Source organism: Pan troglodytes, chromosome 1 (assembly GCF_028858775.2).
Source record: "Pan troglodytes isolate AG18354 chromosome 1, NHGRI_mPanTro3-v2.0_pri, whole genome shotgun sequence".
NCBI lineage: Eukaryota > Metazoa > Chordata > Mammalia > Primates > Hominidae > Pan > Pan troglodytes.
Window position 1 is genome coordinate 122,558,738 of NC_072398.2, and position 19,774 is coordinate 122,578,511.

Genomic DNA, 19,774 nt, shown 5'->3' on the forward strand with positions numbered 1-19,774 from the left:
TGGCCTAACAAAATAGATTTTCATGGAGGAAAAAAAAAACCTAGATTTTTAATAAGACTATTTTATATACTTTTTTACATTGATCAAGTACATTATTTTTACTAAACAACATTGTTTCCCACTACATCCATGGTTATGTATAAAAAAAAGCCATTGTCAATTAAGATTTTAAAAAATTACTTCCATAAGAGTATTAAATTCTAACCTATGATTCACTTAACTTCCTACTTTATAAACACTAGGTAAAGTAATCTCACAAGCTGCCAAAGAACACATCCCAAGTAGTAATCACAGATGATGAAGCACCTTACAGGACACCTCCACCCTCAAACACGCATGTCCAGAGAAGTATTAATGCCTTAATAGACTACTGAAGGCTAACTATTTACATCATTCTAAAAATATTTTAAGCTGTATTACAGTGCTATAAATTCTCCTTTTAAGGAAAAAAGTAATAGATTGTTTCCTTACCGTGTTTGAAAGGAAAAAAAATAAATCCATAGTAACTAATGGTCTGCTGATTTTTTCCCTGAATTTTTAAACTCCAACAAAGCATTATTTTGCAAAAAGTCCTTTAGCCCAAAGTCAGTGTCTCTGTTTTGATCTCTTTGTAAAAGAACTCTCTGTTCATCCATTCTCTTTCCCTGGGACCGTAAAATAAGGCTGAAAAAGTCTTCATCTGGTACTGTCGGACCCTTTGTGGTAGCAGGTGGTGGAGCACATCTTTGATCATCTAATCTGGATCCCTAGAAGTTTATGAGAGGAGATTAAAAGACATACTGTGGGAAAGAAAGCACCAAGCTATGTTAAATCTCAGTCACAACAAGAAAACGCAGTTGTAAACTTTTATTTGGGGCTTCTCAGAAATTAATCTTTGTTTTTATATTGTTCTCTTTAGTTCCCAGCCTGATTTCTGAAAGAAATAATCTTTAAACCTGAAACTGCATAAAATTTTTCCTTTAAAATGGCTTATATAGGTATAGCTGCCTCATTGGTTTAGTACGTGCATTATGTTAAGTCATACTGTTTTAATTATAATTGGTCACAAGGATAAAATACAAGGTCAACTGTATCTAAGTATGACAGTTCAAGGTTATAATCTAACAGGCATCAACTGTGTAACTTAACAAATCTTTAGAAATATGTACAAACCCCATGAGGAACTACCTTAAAAAAATCACGTCTTAGGCTAGGGGACAGCAAACTGTAACCCAGTGCCGGCTTCTGTAAATGAAGTCATTTTCATTTTCCCATCAATACATTTGTTTATATACTATCTATATGGCTGCTTCCCTACTAAATGGCAGAGTTGGGCAGTTGCAATAGATACCATATGGGCGGCAAAGCCTAAAATATTTTCTATCTGGCCTTTTACAGAAAAAGTTTGCCTGCCTCTGTCTTAGGCTGTTAGATCTGTTAAGAAATAGCCCAGACTGAATTTTTTTTTTTTTTTTTTTGAGACAGATTCTCGCTCTGTCATCCAGGCAGGAGTGCAGTGGTGTGATCCTGGCTCACTGCAACCTCCATCTTTCAGGTTCAAGTGATTCTTCAGCCTCAGCCTCCCAGTAGCTGGGACTACAGGCATGCGTCACCACACCCGGCTAATTTTTGTATTTTTAGTAGAGATGGGGGTTTCACCATGTTGGCCAGGCTGGTCTCGAACTCTTGACCTCAAGTGATCCACCCACCTTGGCCTCCCAAAATGCTGGGATTACAGGCATGAGCCACCATAACTGGTCTCTGAATTTTTCTTTCAAGTTTGAGTATTATGATTCTTATATTAGACGTGCTACTTGTCAAATAAAAAATACATGCACTTACAAGTATACACCATAGTTTCTGGCATTGTAGCTCAAGAGTAAGAATAGAAGTGTGATAGCTGATATTTGAATATGCACTACATTGTTAGGGACTGTGATAAGACATAGATCCCTGAACATTTAAGCCCAGAACCCTCAGAGGGTGCAGTTATTTACTGCCCTCCTAAGTGAGTGCCACCTCCACACATACCTGGCTCATTCATTTCTCCTGTCATAAATTGATAATTTCAATGTCCTCCAATTAACCCAACACTTGGGCACTTAGTTCCTAGACTTCCTCACTTAGTTCCTAGACTTCCTCTGATTGAATGTCCTCATCCTCCACTTCGGCCTTAGCCATTTGGCTCCCATGGTCATATTCTAGCCTCTTGTTATCTCTATAGAAATGCCTCTTCCAGTTCTTTGCCCATTTTTGAATCAGGTTGGTTTTTGTTGAGTTTTAGGAGTTTCCTATATATTCTGGGTATTAATCCTTTATCAGATATGTGATTTCCAAGTATTTTATGTTGGGTTGCCTTTTTACTGTTGATAATGTCCTTTGATGCACAAGTTTTTAATTATGAAGTCCAATTTGTCTACGTTGTTGTTGTTGTTCCCTGCTCGCTGTTTTGGTTTTATAACCAAGAAATCACTGCCAAACCCAATGCCATGAGGCTTTCCTTTTTTTTCCCTTTAGAGACAGGGTCTCACTCTGTGGCCTAAGCTGGAGCACAGTGACGTGATCATGGCTCACTGCAGCCTTGAACTCCTAGGCTCAAGTGATCCTCCCACCTCAGCCTCCTGTGTATCTGGGACTACAGGTGTGTGCCATTAATTAAAAAAAATTTTTTTATAGAGATGGGGTCTCACTATGCTGCCCAGTCTAGTCTTGAACTCCTGGGCTCAAGCAATCCTCCCACCTTGGCCTCCCAAAGTGCTGGGATTACAGGTATAAGCCACCACATGCTCCTCTTGAGTTTTATAGTTTTAGTTCTGATGCTCAGGTCTTTGATCCACTTTGAGTTTTGCATATGGTATTAGGTAAGGGTCCAACTTCATTCTTTTTGTATGTGGCTCTCTAGTTTACCCAGAACCATTTGTTGATAAAACTGTCTTTTCCCCCACTGAATGGTCTTGGCACCCCTGTTGCATATCATTTGACCACACATGCAAGGGTTTATTTCTGGGATCTGTATTCTATTCCATTGGTCTATATGTCTGTCTTTATGCCAGTACTGCACTGCTTTGATTAGTGTAGCTTTGTAATAACGTGAAATAAAAAAATGTGAGCCCTAAAGCTTTATTCTCAAGACTGTTTCGGATATTTGGGGATCCCTTGAGGTTCCATATGAATTTTAGGCTATATTTTCTATTTCTGTAGGAGAAAAAAGTCATTTGGATTTTTACAGGGATTGCACTGAATTTGTAGGTCACTTTGGATAGTATCGAAATGTTAACATTATTAAGTCTTCTAATCCATGAACATGGGATATTGTTCCATTTGTTTTCTTTCATCTCTTTCAGCAATGTTTTGTGGTTTTCATTATACAAGTCTTTTGCCTCAGTGATTAATTTCTAAGTATTTTATTCTTTTTGATGCTATTTTAAATGGAATTTTAAATTTCTTTTCCAATTGTTCATTGTTAGTGTATAAACACACAATGGATTTTTGTGTTGATTTTGTATCATGCTACTTTGTTGAACTTGTTGATTACCTCTGTCAATTTTATTGATACTTTGTCCTTTCCAATGTGAATGCCTTTTTTTCTTTTTTTGCCTAATTGCTCCAGCTAGAATTTCTAGTACTACATTGAATAGAAGTGGCAAAAACCTGCATTCTGATCTCGTTCCTGATCTTGGAGGAAAGCTTTCAGTCTGTCACCACTGAGTATGATGTCAGCGGTACATGTTTCATATATGGCTTTTATTATGTTCTGGTAGTTTCCTACTGTTGCTAATTTTTAAGTTTTTATCATGCAAGAGTTTTGAATTGTCATTTTTTTCCTGTATGTGTTTTTTCCCTTTATTCTGTTTATATTATGTGTTACACTGATCGATTTTCACATGTTGAACAATCAATCCTTGCATCCTGGGAATAAATCCCACTTGGTCATGGTGTAAAATCCTTTACAACAGGGGTGCTGCTGAATTTGGATTGTAGTATTTTGTTGATTTTGCATCTGGATTCATGAAGGATATTGGTCAGTACTTTTCTTGTAGTGTCTGTCTGGCTTTGGTATTGGCAATACTGGCCTCATAGAATGAGTTATGAAGTGTTCCTTTACTTTCAGTTTTTGGAAGGAACAGCTTGAGAAGGCATAGTGTTAGTTCTTTAAATGTTTGATAGAATGCACCAGTAAAACCATCAGGTCCAGGGCTTTTATCAGGAGGTTTTTGATTACTGATGCAATCTCCTTATGGTGGGTGTATTTTCTGTTTCTTCATCATTTGTTCTTGGTAAATTTGTGTTTCTAGTAATTTGAATCTTTTTAAAATTAGTCTATCTAGCTAAAAGTTTGTCAGTTTTGTTAATTGATTTTCAAAACGTCTTGGCTTCATTGATTTTCTCTATTTCAGTTCTGTATTTTATTTATTTCTGCTATAATCTTTATTTTTCTTTCCTTCTGCTAGTTTAGGGTTTTGTTTGTTCTTCTTTTTCTAGCTCCTTAAGTTGTAAAGTTAGGTTGTTGACTTGAGATCTTTCGTTTTTTAGTGTAAACATTTACAGCTATGAATTTCCCCCTTGACATTGCCTTTGCTGTGTCCCATACATTTTCATATGTTTATTTTTATTTGTCTCTATTTTACAATTTCCATTGTGATTTCTTCTTTGACGGATTAGTCATTTAAGAGTGTTTAATTTCCACAAAATTTATGAGTTTTCCCTGTTTTCCTTCTGTTATTGCTTATTTTATCCTATGGGGTCAGAGAAGGTACTTTATATGATAGTTATCTTTTAAATCTGTTGAGAATTTGTGGCCTAACATATGGACCGACCTGAAAAATGTTCCATGTGCACTTAAGAAGAATGTGCACGCTGCTGTTGTTGGGTAAAGTGTGCTATATATGCACGTTAAATCTAGTTGGTTTACTGTGTGTTCAGGTCCTCCATTTCCTGACTTTTCTTCTTCTAGTTGTCCTATCCTAATGAGCACAGGATACTGAACTCAACTATTTTTGTAGAACTGTCCATTTCTCCCTTCAATTCTGTTAATTTTTGCTTCGTATATCTTGATGGTTTGTTATGTATCTTTAGCATTCCTTCAATCTACTGGGACCACTGCTACTTTTTACTTTCACACTTTTCATTTCTTTATTTTCCTTCTTACAGCCTAGATTCTTAAGTCCATTATTAAAATCACTTCCTGGCACATGTCTTCAACTACCATTCTCTCCCCTAAATCCCATTCTCCTGGAAAAATAGCAGTCTTGATTTATCTCTCCGCCTCAAGCAGCTGGCTATGACTGGATAAAATACACAATTGCACTCACTAGTTTTACTTCCAGTGACTGAACCTCAGGTGGGTTCTTAGCACAGCACAGTGTTCTTAATACTTTCCCCCTAGTTTCAGTTTCTCTAAGTCAACTATTTCCCACTTCCTTTCTCTTCAAATTTATAGTGCTCCCCAACTCCAATCTTAACTAATGACTACTTCTTTCTTTGGTGAGAAAATAAAAGCAGCCCGAGAGAATTCCTACTTGCTCCCATCTCCAAATCCGTACTCTGCTTTCCCTCTCTCACCCACACAAAAACTGTGTTCTTCAGTTACCCCAGACTTACCTACATCACTGACTCTTCTCTACTTGACCATTTCCATCTGTAGATAAACTATGTTATCACCCCCAAAAAGAAAAAAAAAACCCACATTTGCCTTATATTTATTTTCTAGCTAATGGTCCATTTAACCCATTAAAGTTTCTATATTTACTATCTCCCCTTTCACACTTCCCATTTTCTCACCCCACTCAATCCTTTGTCCCCACCATGCCACTGGAACAGTATCTTTCAAAATTATTCATAATCTCCATGTTATCAAATCTAGTAGTTCCGTCATCATCTGACTCAGGTTCTTAGCAACATTTGCCACAGTTGAGCATTGCTTAAGATACACTCTTTACTTGATTTCCACCACACCACACCACACCCCTCCCCAGCCCACCCTTGGGGTATCCTTCCAACTCTGGCTGTTGCTTCTTTGCCAGCTCATCTTCCTCCATCTAACTAGTAGATTTTGAAATGCTCAGGGCTTAGTCTTCCTGTCCTATTCTTTAGGTACTTTCTTCCCAGGGCTTTAATACCAGCTATAAGCTGATGTCTCCCAAATTTACTTCTCCCTTGGGCTCCAGATTTTACATCAAATTGCCTATTTAACACCTCTACTTCATTGTCTATACCAGTCACACTTGCCATTCCTTGAACTGGCTAACAGTTTACCAAATTTAACATGTCTAAAACAGAACTCTTGCTTTTTCTCTCCAAACTTGCTTTTCTTCTAGTCATCTCCATTTCAGTGAATAGAACCATTCATTTCCCAGTTATTCAAGGTATAAGTCATCCTTGATTCTCTTTCCCTGAAACCCTCTACTCAATTTATTAAGAGGTCCTGCCAACTAACCATAATATATAACTGATATAATAGCTAATAATGTAGCCCTATGCTAACTACTTCTCACTGTTACCACTCTAGTCCACATCACCAATATTTTTTGCCTGCATCACCATACAATCTTTCTAGCTGGTTTTCATACTAACACCCTTGCCACTCTACATTCTTCCATCAGTAGCCAGGATCCTCTTTGAGGACACTCCCAGTACCTTCCTAATACATCTAAAACACGACTTTATCATGGCCTCCAAAAGCCTAGATGATCTAGGCCCTGATTATTTCTCCATCCTCATTTTGTACAACTCTTCCCTTCCCCTACTCATCCCATGCCAGTCACATCTGCCACTCCTTGAACTGGCTAAGCTTTTATATCCAAGAGAGGACTTGCTGTCTCTGCATGGAATACTCTTTCTCTAGATACTCACATGGCTGACTGCTTCACTGCATTCAGGTCTCTGTTCAAATGACAATCCAGAAAGGTCTTCTCTAACCACCCTACCTAAAACAGACACTCCCCCTACCACCAACACCTTTGCTTACCCACTACCCCTTTATCCTCCTTTAAAGTTCTTCATAGCAAGCATAATTACCTAATGCAACACACATATACTCTCTCTCTATATATACACACACACACACACACACGTCTCTCCTAAAATGTAAGATCCTTTAAAAATCAAGTGTGTCCTCGATGCCTAGAATAGCAGCTGAAACATAATCTGTGTTCAATGATTTTTTACTGAATGATGGACAATAATAACTCTCTAATACAAAATAAGCCCTTCCTGAATGAGAATTATAACACTACCAATGTTCTCAGTGGTATCTGAGCTGTATGCAGAATGAAAAAATATACAGACATACTTGACATTTTACAAGGATGTCAAAGAAATCTTCATCAGCCTCTTTGTTGTCATTAGTCATCAGGTGGCTAAGTACCGACTGGCTGTTTTGTGTTAGACGAAGCCCTGGCAAATTACTGAAACTAGCCCTCTGGTCATCCAGACGGCGACTCTGTGAGCTGGCAAGAAGATCTAAAAACTCATCCGTGTTGGGGGATACCACAGGAACAGATGGTGCTAAGAACAGAAGAAGAAAGTCAAAGATTAAAAAAAACAAAAAACAAAAAACAAAAAAACCTAGGCACATTTATTATATACCTAGATCTTTTCGGCCTTGCCAGTCCCAAGACCTGCCCTGCCCTCCTGCTATAGCGCTGACACTGATGGGCTTTGGCTAGATGGGTGTGGTTTTTATTGGCTGGAGGGAAGAATGAGCCCCAGAGTACTTCAGATGACCCACTTGGAGGTTATTCAGATTTGACTATATTTCTCTATTTAATGCTCACTCAAAATGTAACTATAAGATATGTGACTAGATTTCAGAAATTGAACAAATGTTTTTCTTACATAATTTCTCAGACCAGGTTGTGTAGGACAGTGTTTTTTATTCCAAGCCCTGGATACAAATCATTTAGTAAACTAACAGTTAAGTGCTGCTGGCAAGTCTTGGTCTATGGCACAAGAAGTCTTTTGGTAGCTGAAATAGAAAAATATAAGTAACCTATTTTAGTCCTTTCTAACTCAGCCAGGCCTTAGCCTCAGCCTTAGCCATAGGTTTCTCTTCAGTCTGTCTTCGTTTTTCTTTTTTAATCCAGATATGAAGCATTGACATTTTATATATAATCATAAGGTATGTATAACTACCTTTCTTCCTCATTTTTATTTTTAAAAGTTATATTTAGGCTGGGCACAGTAGCTCATGCCTGGAATACCAGCACTTTGGGAGGCTAAGGCAGGAGGATCACTTGAGGCCAGGAACTGGAGACCAGCCTGGACAACACAGCAAGACCTCATCTCCACAATAAATAAAAATAATTAGCCAGGCATGGTGGTGTGTGCCTGTAGTCCCAGTTACTTGGGAGGCTGAGGTAGGAGGATCACTTGAGCCCAAGAGTAGAGGACAAGGCTGCACTGACTATGATCATGGCCTGGCACTCCAGCTTGGCTAACAGCAAGATCTCGTCTCAAATAAATTAATAAAATCAGATTTTATTTTTATATATTTTTTAGACATAGGGTCTAACTATGTTGCCCACGCTGGAGTGCAGTGGCTATTCACAAACGCGATCATTGCACACTATAGTCTCAAACTCCTGACCTCAAGCGACCCTCCCACTTCAGCCTCCCAAGTAGCTGAGATTACAGGCGTGCACCACCACACCTGGCTCACAGTCACATTTTCCACAACAGATTTTTCAAAGAAAACTAGGGAGGTAGTATAATATAGTTAGTAGAAAGCACATTGGACTAAAAACACAGATATACGTAAGGGAACTGAAAAAACCTTGTTTGAACTGTATAAATACCAGCATTTCAGATATACCTGAATTCAGGCTCATTTATTATATCTCTTATGATGGGAATTCAATTCTCAGAAATAAGCCACAAGAATATCAAAGAGAACTATTAAAATCGGGGGAGAAACAGAGATGACTTACTTTTTAGCATCATTTTGGGGGGAGTGGAAGAAGGTGTTGTTGAAGCTGTATGGCAGTTCTTTTCTTGTAAGCAACATCTCTGATCATCCATCCTATTGCTTTGAAATCGGCTTAATAAGTCAAAGAACCCTTCATCTCCAATAGTATCTGCACTGATTTTCTAAAATATTGAGAGGAAGTCTAGTTTATTTGAATATTCCAGTATTATCTTTAGATCATCAATGAACATCATGATGCATTCAAATGCAAAAGGTAAAGGATAAGGATTAAAAATTGACATTTTGAAAAAGAATACAAGATGGCAAATATTGGTAATAAAATGTTATTTTAATCCAACAAAAAGCACTTCGTTTTTAATTCCTGTATTTCTAAGGCTAAAGAAACAGACTTAACAGAACCACTACAGATACTGAATTATGCAAACACTGGTGATACAGGCCTGTACTTCAGGCTCTACATTCAGTTCTAAACATTCTGCAGTGGAATTTAGGTACACTTATCTCTTTGTAAGAGCTAAGAAAGAAAACAAGTGTATTTTCCTACCATAGTGATTTCTAAGGTCTTTTTATTATACTTAGATTTGAAGATCCTGAAAAAATACAAACTTCAAAAAAATATTTGTGAGGAGAGCAAGAACTATATTTATACTTCATTTGGAAGGCTTCAAAACTGAAATGATGAATGTAATGTTTAATACAAGTAATTATTTTAATTTTTTCATAATGATGTATTATAATAGAGGCACATATACAAAAATATTACGGGCCTGAGGAGGAGAGAGGAACTAATTTTTAGGAGAAATAGGGAAAATTTCATAGCATGTATTCGTGTTGGCTCCTTAAGAATGAATAGGCATTTGGAGGTGAGAGATGTTTCATACTGGTTAATATGCAATCCAAAAAGTTTTTAGTATTCAATTGATGATGAACTGAAGGGCAGGGTTAGCTATAGAGGAGGGAAGAGGCCTTTGTATGCAATACTAACAAATGTAGACTTTATCCTATGTGAAATAAGATGAACACTGGCAATAGTCAATTTTAAGCAGTTTTGTTTAGAGATAATAAATGAAGGCAGGGAGATCAGTTCAGGTACCTATTGAAGCCTAGGTAAGAGAGTAAGTACTAGGCTAAGACATGGTAGAAGATTTTTTTTTTTTTTTTTTTTTTTTTTGAGGAGTCTCGCTCTGTCATCCAGGCTGAAGTGCAGTGGTATGATCTTGACTCACTGCAACCTCTGCCTCCCAGGTTCAAGCAATTCTCCTGCCTCAGCCTCCTGAGTAGCGTGCCACCACACCTGGCTAATTTTTGTATTTTTTGTACAGTCAGGGTTTCGCCGTGTTGGCCAAGCTGGTCTCAAACTCCTGACCTCAGGTGACCTGCCTGCTTTGGCCTCCCAAAGTGCTGAGGTAGCAGATATTTTTTGAAAGGGGTGAGGGTGAGAGCAGATCTGAGGGACACAGTGGATTTGATGTGGTTAGTGAAAGAGGGAATCTTGCATGACATTGGGGTTCCTGGCTTAGGGACAGAGTAAATGGTATCCCTTTAACTGGGATAAGGAAAACAGGAGTGATTGAGAGAAGTTTTTAACATGCTAAATTTGAGATTTGGGAATGATACATACATAAGCTACAGTCAAATGTGTTAATTACCAACAAAAGACTTTTTCCTAGGGGCAAAAAAGCCTAGAATTCAAAACTCTGAATGTGAAAACACATATGGCTCCTAAAGTATGGGCATTTTCAGTTGAGCTAAGTGAGCTTAGTTAAGACCCCAAACCTTGAACAAAGGCATGGCTTCCTTGAATTCCAGTCCTGCTCTAGACCTACAAAAATATCCCTGAATTTCTATATACCCCGTAATTTTTCCTTTTATTAGTCATAGCTACCCCAGAAAAGCTATGTAAGAAACCACTGATAAAAATCGAGGCATTCTATAACAATACCACAGACTGGGGGGAAAGAAATCGAGACAAAAGACACTACACAAAGGTGTAGGTATAAATGAAATGCTGACAAAAGAAATCTCTAATTTAAAAAAAAAAAAAGGCTTTTTTTTTTTTGCAAAGGCTCTCATTGCTGGAAAAATGGATTTTATTTACTTACTCTTTTTAAGACAGAGTCTCACTCTGTCACTCAGGCTGGAGTACAGTGGCGCGATCTCGGCTCGCTGCAACCTCCACCTCCCAGGTTGAAGCAATTCTCCTGCCTCAGCCTCCCGAGTAGCTGGAATTACAGGCATGTGCCAACACGCCCAGCTAATTTTTGTATTTTTAGTAGATACGGGGTTTCGCCATGTTGGCCAGGTTGGTCTTGAACTCCTGACTTCAAGTGATCCGCCTGCCTTGGCCTCCCAAAGTGCTGGGATTACAGGTATGAGCCACTGCGCCCAGCCAATTTTATTTTATTTTTTTTGAGATGGGGTCTCACTCTGTCACCCAGGTTGGAGTGCAGTGGCGCAATCTTAGCTCACTGCAACCTCTGCCTCCCAGGCTCAAGCAGTCCTCCCACCCCAGTCTCCTGAGTAGCTGGGACCACAGGTGTGTGCCACCACACCCAGGTTATTTTTTGTATTTTTGGTAGAGATGGGGTTTTACCACATTGGCTAGGCTGATTTCAAACTCCTAAATTCAGGAGATCTACCCACCTTTGCCTCCCAAAGTGCTGGGATTACAGGCATGAGCCACTGCACCCGGCAGATAAATGGATTTGATAATATGAAGTACCTTCTTTGTAATTTACTTTGATCCTTTTACCAGATTATAGGGTAGCTGGATTTGAGATTTCCCTGATACTGATTATCAGTAAACCCAAGGTATTTTTATTTCTAAATGAATTAAATAAACTGATTGTTATGATCATTTTTCTCTTTTTTTTGAGACAGGGTCTTGCTCTGTTGCCCAGGCTGGAGTGTAGTGGCATGATCTCAGCTCACTGCAACCTCCACCTCCTAGGCTCTGGGACCATAGGCATATACCACCATACCTGGCTAACTTTTTATTTTTTGGTAGAGACAGAATTTCACCATGTTGCCCAGGCTCATTTTTCATCAAAAGTTTGTAATTCTATCATTGTAGTTTCAATAATGTGATTAATACAAGTAGATGCTAACAGACACTTTTCATTCTAAATTAATGTTTAGAAATCCTTGAGCATCTGAATTTAATTTGTTCTGCCTTCTGAGCTGAGTAGAGGGTGGTTTTACTGGGAGACAATGCAGTGAAATAACTGGTAGTATTTTTGCAAACAATAGTGACTCACATAAATAATTATTGGCCAGGCGCAGTGCCTCACACCTGTAATCCCAGCACTTTGGGAGGCCAAGGCAGGCAAATCATTTGAGTTCAGGAGTTTGACACCAGCCTGGCCAACGTGGTGAAACCCCGTCTCTACTGAAAATACAAAAATTAGCCGGGCATGGTGGTGTGCACCTGTAATCGCAGCTACTCGGGAGGCTGAGGCAGGAGAATCGCTTGAACCCAGGAGGCAGAGGTCACAGTGAGCTGAGATTGCGCCACTGAACTCCAGCCTGCGTGACAGAGCAAGATTCCATCTCGAGAAAAAAAAAAAGAAAAAGAAATAATTACTGTCCAATACAAGGAAGCAACTTATCTACTAAGACAGTAATTACCATTTCTAATTTTGAAGAAGATAGAAAAGATAGGGAAATATGAATACAAAGATATTTTATATTAAATGTCTAATTTAAATTACTAAAAATTCAGCATGAATACAAGAAAACCCAAATGTCGGTACTCAAAACACAATACTCAAAAACTTAGTTTAAACGTACCCTCTGAGAATTTGGAATTCGGTGGTCAATAGAATTACTGGCATCTTGGAGAACTTTAGTGGAGGAATTCGTTTTGTATTTTTTCCCCTTCAGTCTGTTGACAAAGAGTAGCTTTGCAGAAGGTTTGGCAATAAGAGGTTTTTGCTTAGCAAGAATTTCACTGTTCCAGTTCTGTACCTACAAAATTATAAATGGAAGGCAGGTGAATAAACACCCCCAAATCCCCAGCTCTCTTCTGGTTTCCCATAATATTAACCTGACGTACTCACTTATTTACTATTGGGGGAGAGAGGAAGAATTTTAGATCTCTTTTAAAATATCCTTTTTAGTATATTGCACTATTTTCAAGACTTGTACCAAATGCATACTGTGGATTCTCATTATCAAAACATTAAAATGCTGGTTTTTAAGAACCTACGAATAAGAAAGCAAGGTTTACCAAAACTCTATAAAAATAAAATATGAATGGTCAGAGAAGGAGCCAAAGTTTTACTCCAGACGTGAGTTACTTAAAAATCTGTTACAACTGGAATTTTTGGATGTATGTAGAATTTTTAAACATAAAAATTAATATATAAAACATAGCAGTAATTTTAAAAAAATAAAACGGTACTGTTTTTACTAATACCATACTAAATTCTCAATAGGCAAAACCAATTTATAAAGGTCTAGATCTGGTTTAAATACATGACAGCCTACAAATAACAAAATAACATTTATTGAGTACACTGGAAAAATATGCACTATATACAATAGCTCTGACATTTGCAGCTTTAACATTCAGTCTTAAATGTTTACAAGTAAGTCTAAAGGTTCATGCTATGTAATAATTTTAGTGACACATTTTTTTATAGGTAAAATTACAGTCAAATGCACAGATTTTAAGTCTATGATTGGAAGCCATATAAACCCTACTCCAATCAATACAAAGAACATTTCCACCAATCCAGAAAAGTGCCCCATGAGACACAAATCGAAATAAATGTACAGGGGAGTGAGACATGTAGCTGGGGATGGTGGCTCACACTTGTAATCCCAGCTACTCAGGAGGCTGAGGCACGAGGATTGCTTGAGCCCAGGAATTTGAGGATTGCTTGAGCCTGGACAACATAGTGAGAACTCATATATATATATATATATATATAGAGAGAGAGAGAGAGAGAGAGAGAGAGAGAGAGAGAGAGAGAGAGAGAGAGTGTGTGTGTGTGTGTGTACATTTGTTGCTTTTTTAAAATTTTTTTGAGATGGAGTCTCACTCTGTTGCCAGGCTGGAGTGCAGTGGCACGATCTCAGCTCACTGCAACCTCTGCCTCCCAGGTTCAAATGATTCTCCTGCCTCAGCCTCCTGAGTAGCTGAGACTACAGGTGCCCACCACCATGCCCGGCTAATTTTTTGTATTTTTAGTAGAGACGGGGTTTCACCATGTTGGCCAGGATGGTCTCGATCTCTTGACCTCGTGATCCACCCGCCTCGGCCTCCCAAAGTGCTGAGATTACAGGCGTGAGCCACTGCGCCCCGCCTTGTTGCTGTTTTTAAAACATGTAGCTAGTAAGTGAACCAAGCCATCAATTCCTTTTCACATACAGGTTATAAGGGGAAATTATTTACTACAGTGGATTTCGTGGTCTATTGTTTAGAGAAAAGGAAAATGGTCCTTGATGTGAGAACATAAAACTGCACCCAAAACCCAAGAAGAAAAATTAAAAATGTTCCTTATATATTTATTTGAACTTCTCAACAATACTGAAAACAAGAATACAGGGCGAAGCAATGTCTTAAAAACTGTGAAGAAAAATTATTTCTAACCAAGAATTCTAAAGTCAGCAAAATTATCAAATGTGAGGTTAGTAAAGACATTTTCACATATCCAAGTTCAGGCATCCAAGTCTCAAAAGTTCCCTCCCACTGCACACTCTCCCAGGAAGCCTCTTAACCTAGAAGTCTCCCTTTTTCCTTATGTATGCTTCTTTACTATGTTGAGAATAATGAAATAATGAATTCTTTGACAGCTTTATTATGAGGAAAAGAAACCAATAAAAAGAACTAATTACACTTAAACATATTTTACATTAAGGATAGAATTTTATCACTTGGCTCTTGGAGAATTACAAGGTTGAATCTGGTCAGCTTCTTACATGACACTGTTAGTACCACTACATAGGTAGGCAGAAGATAGCAAATTAATTTTGCTACTTATTAGTATGTTCCTAAAAGAAGAAAGTAGACAAAAATGGCCTTTTTAAAAGCTTTTAAAAATAATTTGTGGATTTAACAAATTTATATTTCAACCACTCACAGAGAAGAGCTGGACATTTTGGGAAAATCACAAAGTCCTTTAAAAATTACTAGAGTTTCCAAATAACTCTGTGAATGGCTGGAATAAAAATATCTTGGATATGATTCTCACAATTAGATTTTGGTTTTTTGAAGACTATTCACACATAAACTATCACTATTGAAAAATCATATGTTATTGTTATAATGATAGGGCAGAAGAATATTTAATGACATGGAAAGATGTTCCTTTTTCTTTTTTTTTTTCAGAGACAGGGTCTCACTCTGTCACCCAGGCTGGAGTGCAGTGCCACAATCATGGCTTATTGCAACCTCTGCATCCCAGGCTCAAACGATACTCCTGCCTCAGCCTCCCAGGTAGCTGGGACTACAGGCATGGCATGTGACACCAGGCCCAGCTAATTTTTCTATCTTTTTTTTTTTTTTTTTTTTTGTATAGACAGGTTTTCGCCATGTTGCCCAGGCTGGTCTCAAACTCTGGGGTTCAAGTGATCTGCCTGCCTCAGCCTCCCAAAGTGCTGGGATTACAGGCATGAGCCACTGTGTCCAGCTGGAAAGATGTTCTTGATAGATTACCACATATTAGAAAATAGTGTCTATAATATCCATATGAAAATGCCAGATGAATAGATGCCAAAATAACTGCAGTTACCATCAGGAGGCAGAATTACTGATTATCTTGATTTCTGTGTTCAAATTTTCTAAAATTGCTGTAATGAAGGTATTTTATAAAAAGTATTTTAAAAAATATATCACAGTGGCTAAATAAAATAAATAAGTAAAATAAAGAAATAAAGGCCAGGAGTGGTGGCTCACGCCTGTAATCCCAGCACTTTGGGAGGCAGAGGTGGGCAGAACACGAGGTCAGGAGATCGAGACCATCCTGGCCAACATGGTGAAACCCTGTCTTTACTAAAAATACAAACATTAGCTGGGTGTGGTGGTGCCCGCCTGCAGTCCCAGCTACCTGGGAGGCTGAGGCAGGAGAATCGCATAAACCTGGGAGGCGGAGGTTGTAGTGAGCTGAGATTGCGCCACTGCACTCCAGCCTGGCCAAAGAGCAAGACTCCGTCTCAAAAAAAAAAAAAAAAAAAGAAATAAAAATATGCGTAAAATAATGAGAACCTTTTTTTTTTTTTTTTTGAGACAAGTCTCGCTCTGTTGCCAGGCTGGAGTGCAGTGGTGTGATCTCAGCTCACTGCAACCTCCGCCTCCCAGGTTCAAGCGATTCTCCTGCCTCAGCCTCCCGAGTAGCTGGGACTACAGGCGGACACCACCACACCCAGCTAATGTTTGTATTTTTAGTAAAGACAGGGTTTCACCATATTGGCCAGGATGTGATCTCCTGACCTCATGATCCACCCACCTCGGCCTCCCAAAGTGCTGGGATTACAGGCGCGAGCCACCGCGCCCAGCCGAGAGCCTATTTTGACAATGTAATATTCAGTTCAAAGGAAATGGAAAAAAGTAGCCTTGATGTGTTCTTCAATAACCTGTTTCTAATTATGAAGTCCCTTCCCTTTTACTATGCACCCCTCTCCCGCAAGAAAAAGCATAGGGAAGATGTATCTTCAATACAAAGTACTTGTTAAAAAAAATGCTTTTCAAAAATGCAGCTAGAAAAACAACTCTCCTCTTGATCATAAATTTCATTTATCTTGGCAATAATGTTGCTATGTAGTTGGGAAAAAAAGCTTGTCCTTTTGATCTTCCTGATCTTCTATTAATTAAAAGTAATACATTTGCATAGTAAATGATTCAAACAGTTCAAACTGGTATATAAAGTATTTCTAGCCTAACCCAGACACTCAGTCCTCTTCCCAGAAGAAATCATTGTTAGCCCGTTTCTTATATCTTATTCCAGAAATGTTTTAGGAATCTACAAGGGAAATATATGCACGTATTTTTCTTAAACAGATGGCAGCATACGGTACTCATTCTTTTTGCACTATACTTTTTCTGATTTTATTTTACAGGCAAATTTTAAAGCGATACCTATATAGGGCAAGCCTTATTTAAATTATTTCATTAAATTAAAAATTACTAAAACATTTTATAATAGTTCATGAAATTTAAAACATAAAACCTGCTACCCACCTTTTCTGGTGTTAACTTCATAAGTTCCATATTTTCCATACTATGCCGGCGTCCCAACTTGGGGCGTACACCTTTGTTTAAAAAAAATTAATTCAAATAAACCAGGGAGCCCTTAAGAGTACAAGTTCAGCATCATTACATTATTCAGTTCTAAAATCTGATACACAAACCCATATGAAACGAGAAAACCTGTACAAACATGTATTCTTCCAAGAATAATAATTTTCTATACCAGCTACACAAAAATAGAATATACATTCCCCTCTAAAATGCTTTGATGTAAGGAAGTTACATTTTGGTTGGAAACTAACACTGGTTACTACATTACCCCTTAATTTGAAAAAGGCATTTTATAACAACTGGTTTCATACTATCCACACAGTTTCAAAAATAACAAACTGTAGAGCAGTTTATTCCTTATAACAGAAGGAAAAGGCTGTAGGCCTTCAATTGCGTGAAAAGAATCAAAATAGCATCCCCACTACTATGCTGTTACTCTTTTCTAGGTTACCCCTTTCTATTTTAAGATCTCATTAGATGACAGACTTACGGCCAGTCAGAAAAGAAGTAAACAAGGCCTTAAACTTTTTTCAATAAAGTTATTAAATACAGAGAATTTCCATATCCATTCAATGTTTTAAAATATTAGGCAATATTTTAAAAGGCATAAGAAATACCTAATACCCAGCTTAAAAAAAGAAACATTACAAACACATTAAACTCCCCTTGTATAACTCCCCTCATAATTTCCCTTGTCTTCCCTGCGCTTTTATGCATTTTCATTACAAATGTATGTATTTCTTAGCAATACAGCATGTGCTATATTGCTTTTGAAACTATATTGGTTTTGAAGCTATATTGGTTTTGAAACATTTATAAATGGTATCATACTGTATGTATTCTGCAACCATCTTTGAGAAACCTTATGTTTGTGAGATTCATCCAAGTTGCCATGTATACCTTAATTCATTTTCATTGCTGTTTTTGGCAAAGGCTTTTTTATAATAACTGGTTTATACTATCCACACAGTCTCAAAAATAACAGACTATAGAGTGGACTAGGAAATCATCCATTTTATTAGTGACAGATATTTGGGTTGCTTCCAATTTTTTTGCTATGATAAGCACACTACAGATATTCTTGGAAACGTCTCTCAGTGTACATGAACAAGCATTTCTTCTAGTTTGGTGGATATCAGCAGTATATAACTGGGAGCACAACAGGAGTGAAACAGCTGGATCATCCAGTTGGCGCATCTTTAACTTCACCAGAATGTTGCTGGATTGTACTTCAGGGTATACCAATTTCTATCCCATCAATACCACACAAGAGTTTCCATTACCCTGCATCATTTTAATACTGGTAGTAATTTTTGTTTACCTCATAAGTTTCTAACAGTACTCCACTGTGATTTTTGCTGATGAGATGAAGTTAAATATCTTCTCATATATTTATGGGCTATTTGTGTACTGTTCATCACTTTTGCCCCCCGCCCCGTGTCCCCCCCACCCTTTTTTTTTTTTTAAGTAGAGACAGGGTTTCACCATGTTGGCCAGGCTGGTCTCGAACTCCTGACCTCAAGTGATCTGCCCACCTCAACTCCCAAAGTGTTGGGATTACTTGCGTGAGCCACCATGCCTGGCCGGCCCCTGATCTCTTTTTTTGAGAAGAGGTCTTGCTCTGTTGCCCAGGCTGGAGTGCAGTGGCGCAATCACAGCTCACTGCAGCTTAGGTGACCTCTTGGGCTCAAGCGATCCTCCCACTTCAGCCTACCAAGTAGCTGGGGCTATAGGCATGCAACACCATGTCCAATTTTTTTTTTTTTTTATACAGACAGGGGTCCTATGTTGCCCAGGCTGGTCTTGACTGCTGGATGCAAGCGATCCTCCTGCCTCAACCTCCCAAAGTGCTGGGATTACAGGTGTGAGCCACTGCACCTCTCCTGCATCATCACTATTACTGCTCTAAATCTGTCTTTCACATTGAAATCCTTAATCCATCAATAATTCATTTTTATGTGAGATTATTTTCCATATATGTGAGGAATATAGGCTCTCTACTCGATTCCACTGGTCTATTTGTCTTTATGCCAACAGCACACTGTCTTATTACTTATATCTGTAAAGAAAGCACTTTTCATATTCTTAGGAATGTTTTGGTATTTCTCAGAACTTTTTTGTTTCATATAAACTAATGAATAACTTCATGAAGTTCCACAAAATAATTGTGATGTGTTTGGCAGTGCACTTAATTTTTATCAATTTGAGAAGAACTGAAATCTTTTATAAAATTTTGTCAGCCGGGCATGGTGGTGCATGCCTGTAATCCCAGCACTTTGGGAGACTGAGGTGGGCAGATCCCTTGAACTCATAAGTTCGAGACTAGCCTGGGCAACATGGCAAAACCCCATCTCTGCAAAAAAATATAAAAATCAGCCAGACATGGTGGCATGTGCCTTATAGTCCCAGCTACTCAGGAGGCTGAGGTGGGCAGATTGCTTGAGCCTGGGAGGTAGAGGCTGCAGTAAGCTGAGATGACTCCACTGCAGTCCCGCCTGGTGACAGAGTAAGAGCCTGTCTTTTAAAAAAAAAAAAAAAAAAAAAAAATCGTCTTCCCACTTGAGTATGGTTTATCACCCATCAATTACTAAGAGATATGTATTAAAATTTCCCATTATGATTGTAGA

The 19,774-nt window shown here is 38.2% G+C and overlaps 1 protein-coding gene across 10 annotated transcripts in view; it reads right to left on the minus strand.

Annotated features, from left to right (window-relative positions):
• The window catches only part of GPSM2 (G protein signaling modulator 2), a 56,107-nt gene that overhangs the window by 1,199 nt on the left and 35,134 nt on the right, over positions 1–19,774 (minus strand). For 7 of the 10 annotated variants that reach the window (XM_009426928.5, XM_054668338.2, XM_009426937.5 and 4 more), the window contains 5 exons: positions 17,088–17,158; positions 12,695–12,871; positions 8,907–9,066; positions 7,271–7,485; positions 472–746 (listed from right to left, as the gene is read on the minus strand). In XM_009426928.5, the coding sequence (XP_009425203.1) occupies positions 507–746; positions 7,271–7,485; positions 8,907–9,066; positions 12,695–12,871; positions 17,088–17,158 (863 nt within the window). In that variant the 3' untranslated portion in view covers positions 472–506. Of the gene's footprint in view, positions 1–23; positions 747–7,270; positions 7,486–8,906; positions 9,067–12,694; positions 12,872–17,087; positions 17,159–19,774 lie in introns of those variants that run through there. The other 3 variants (XM_063816245.1, XM_063816239.1, XM_063816222.1) reach the window with 1 other exon arrangement.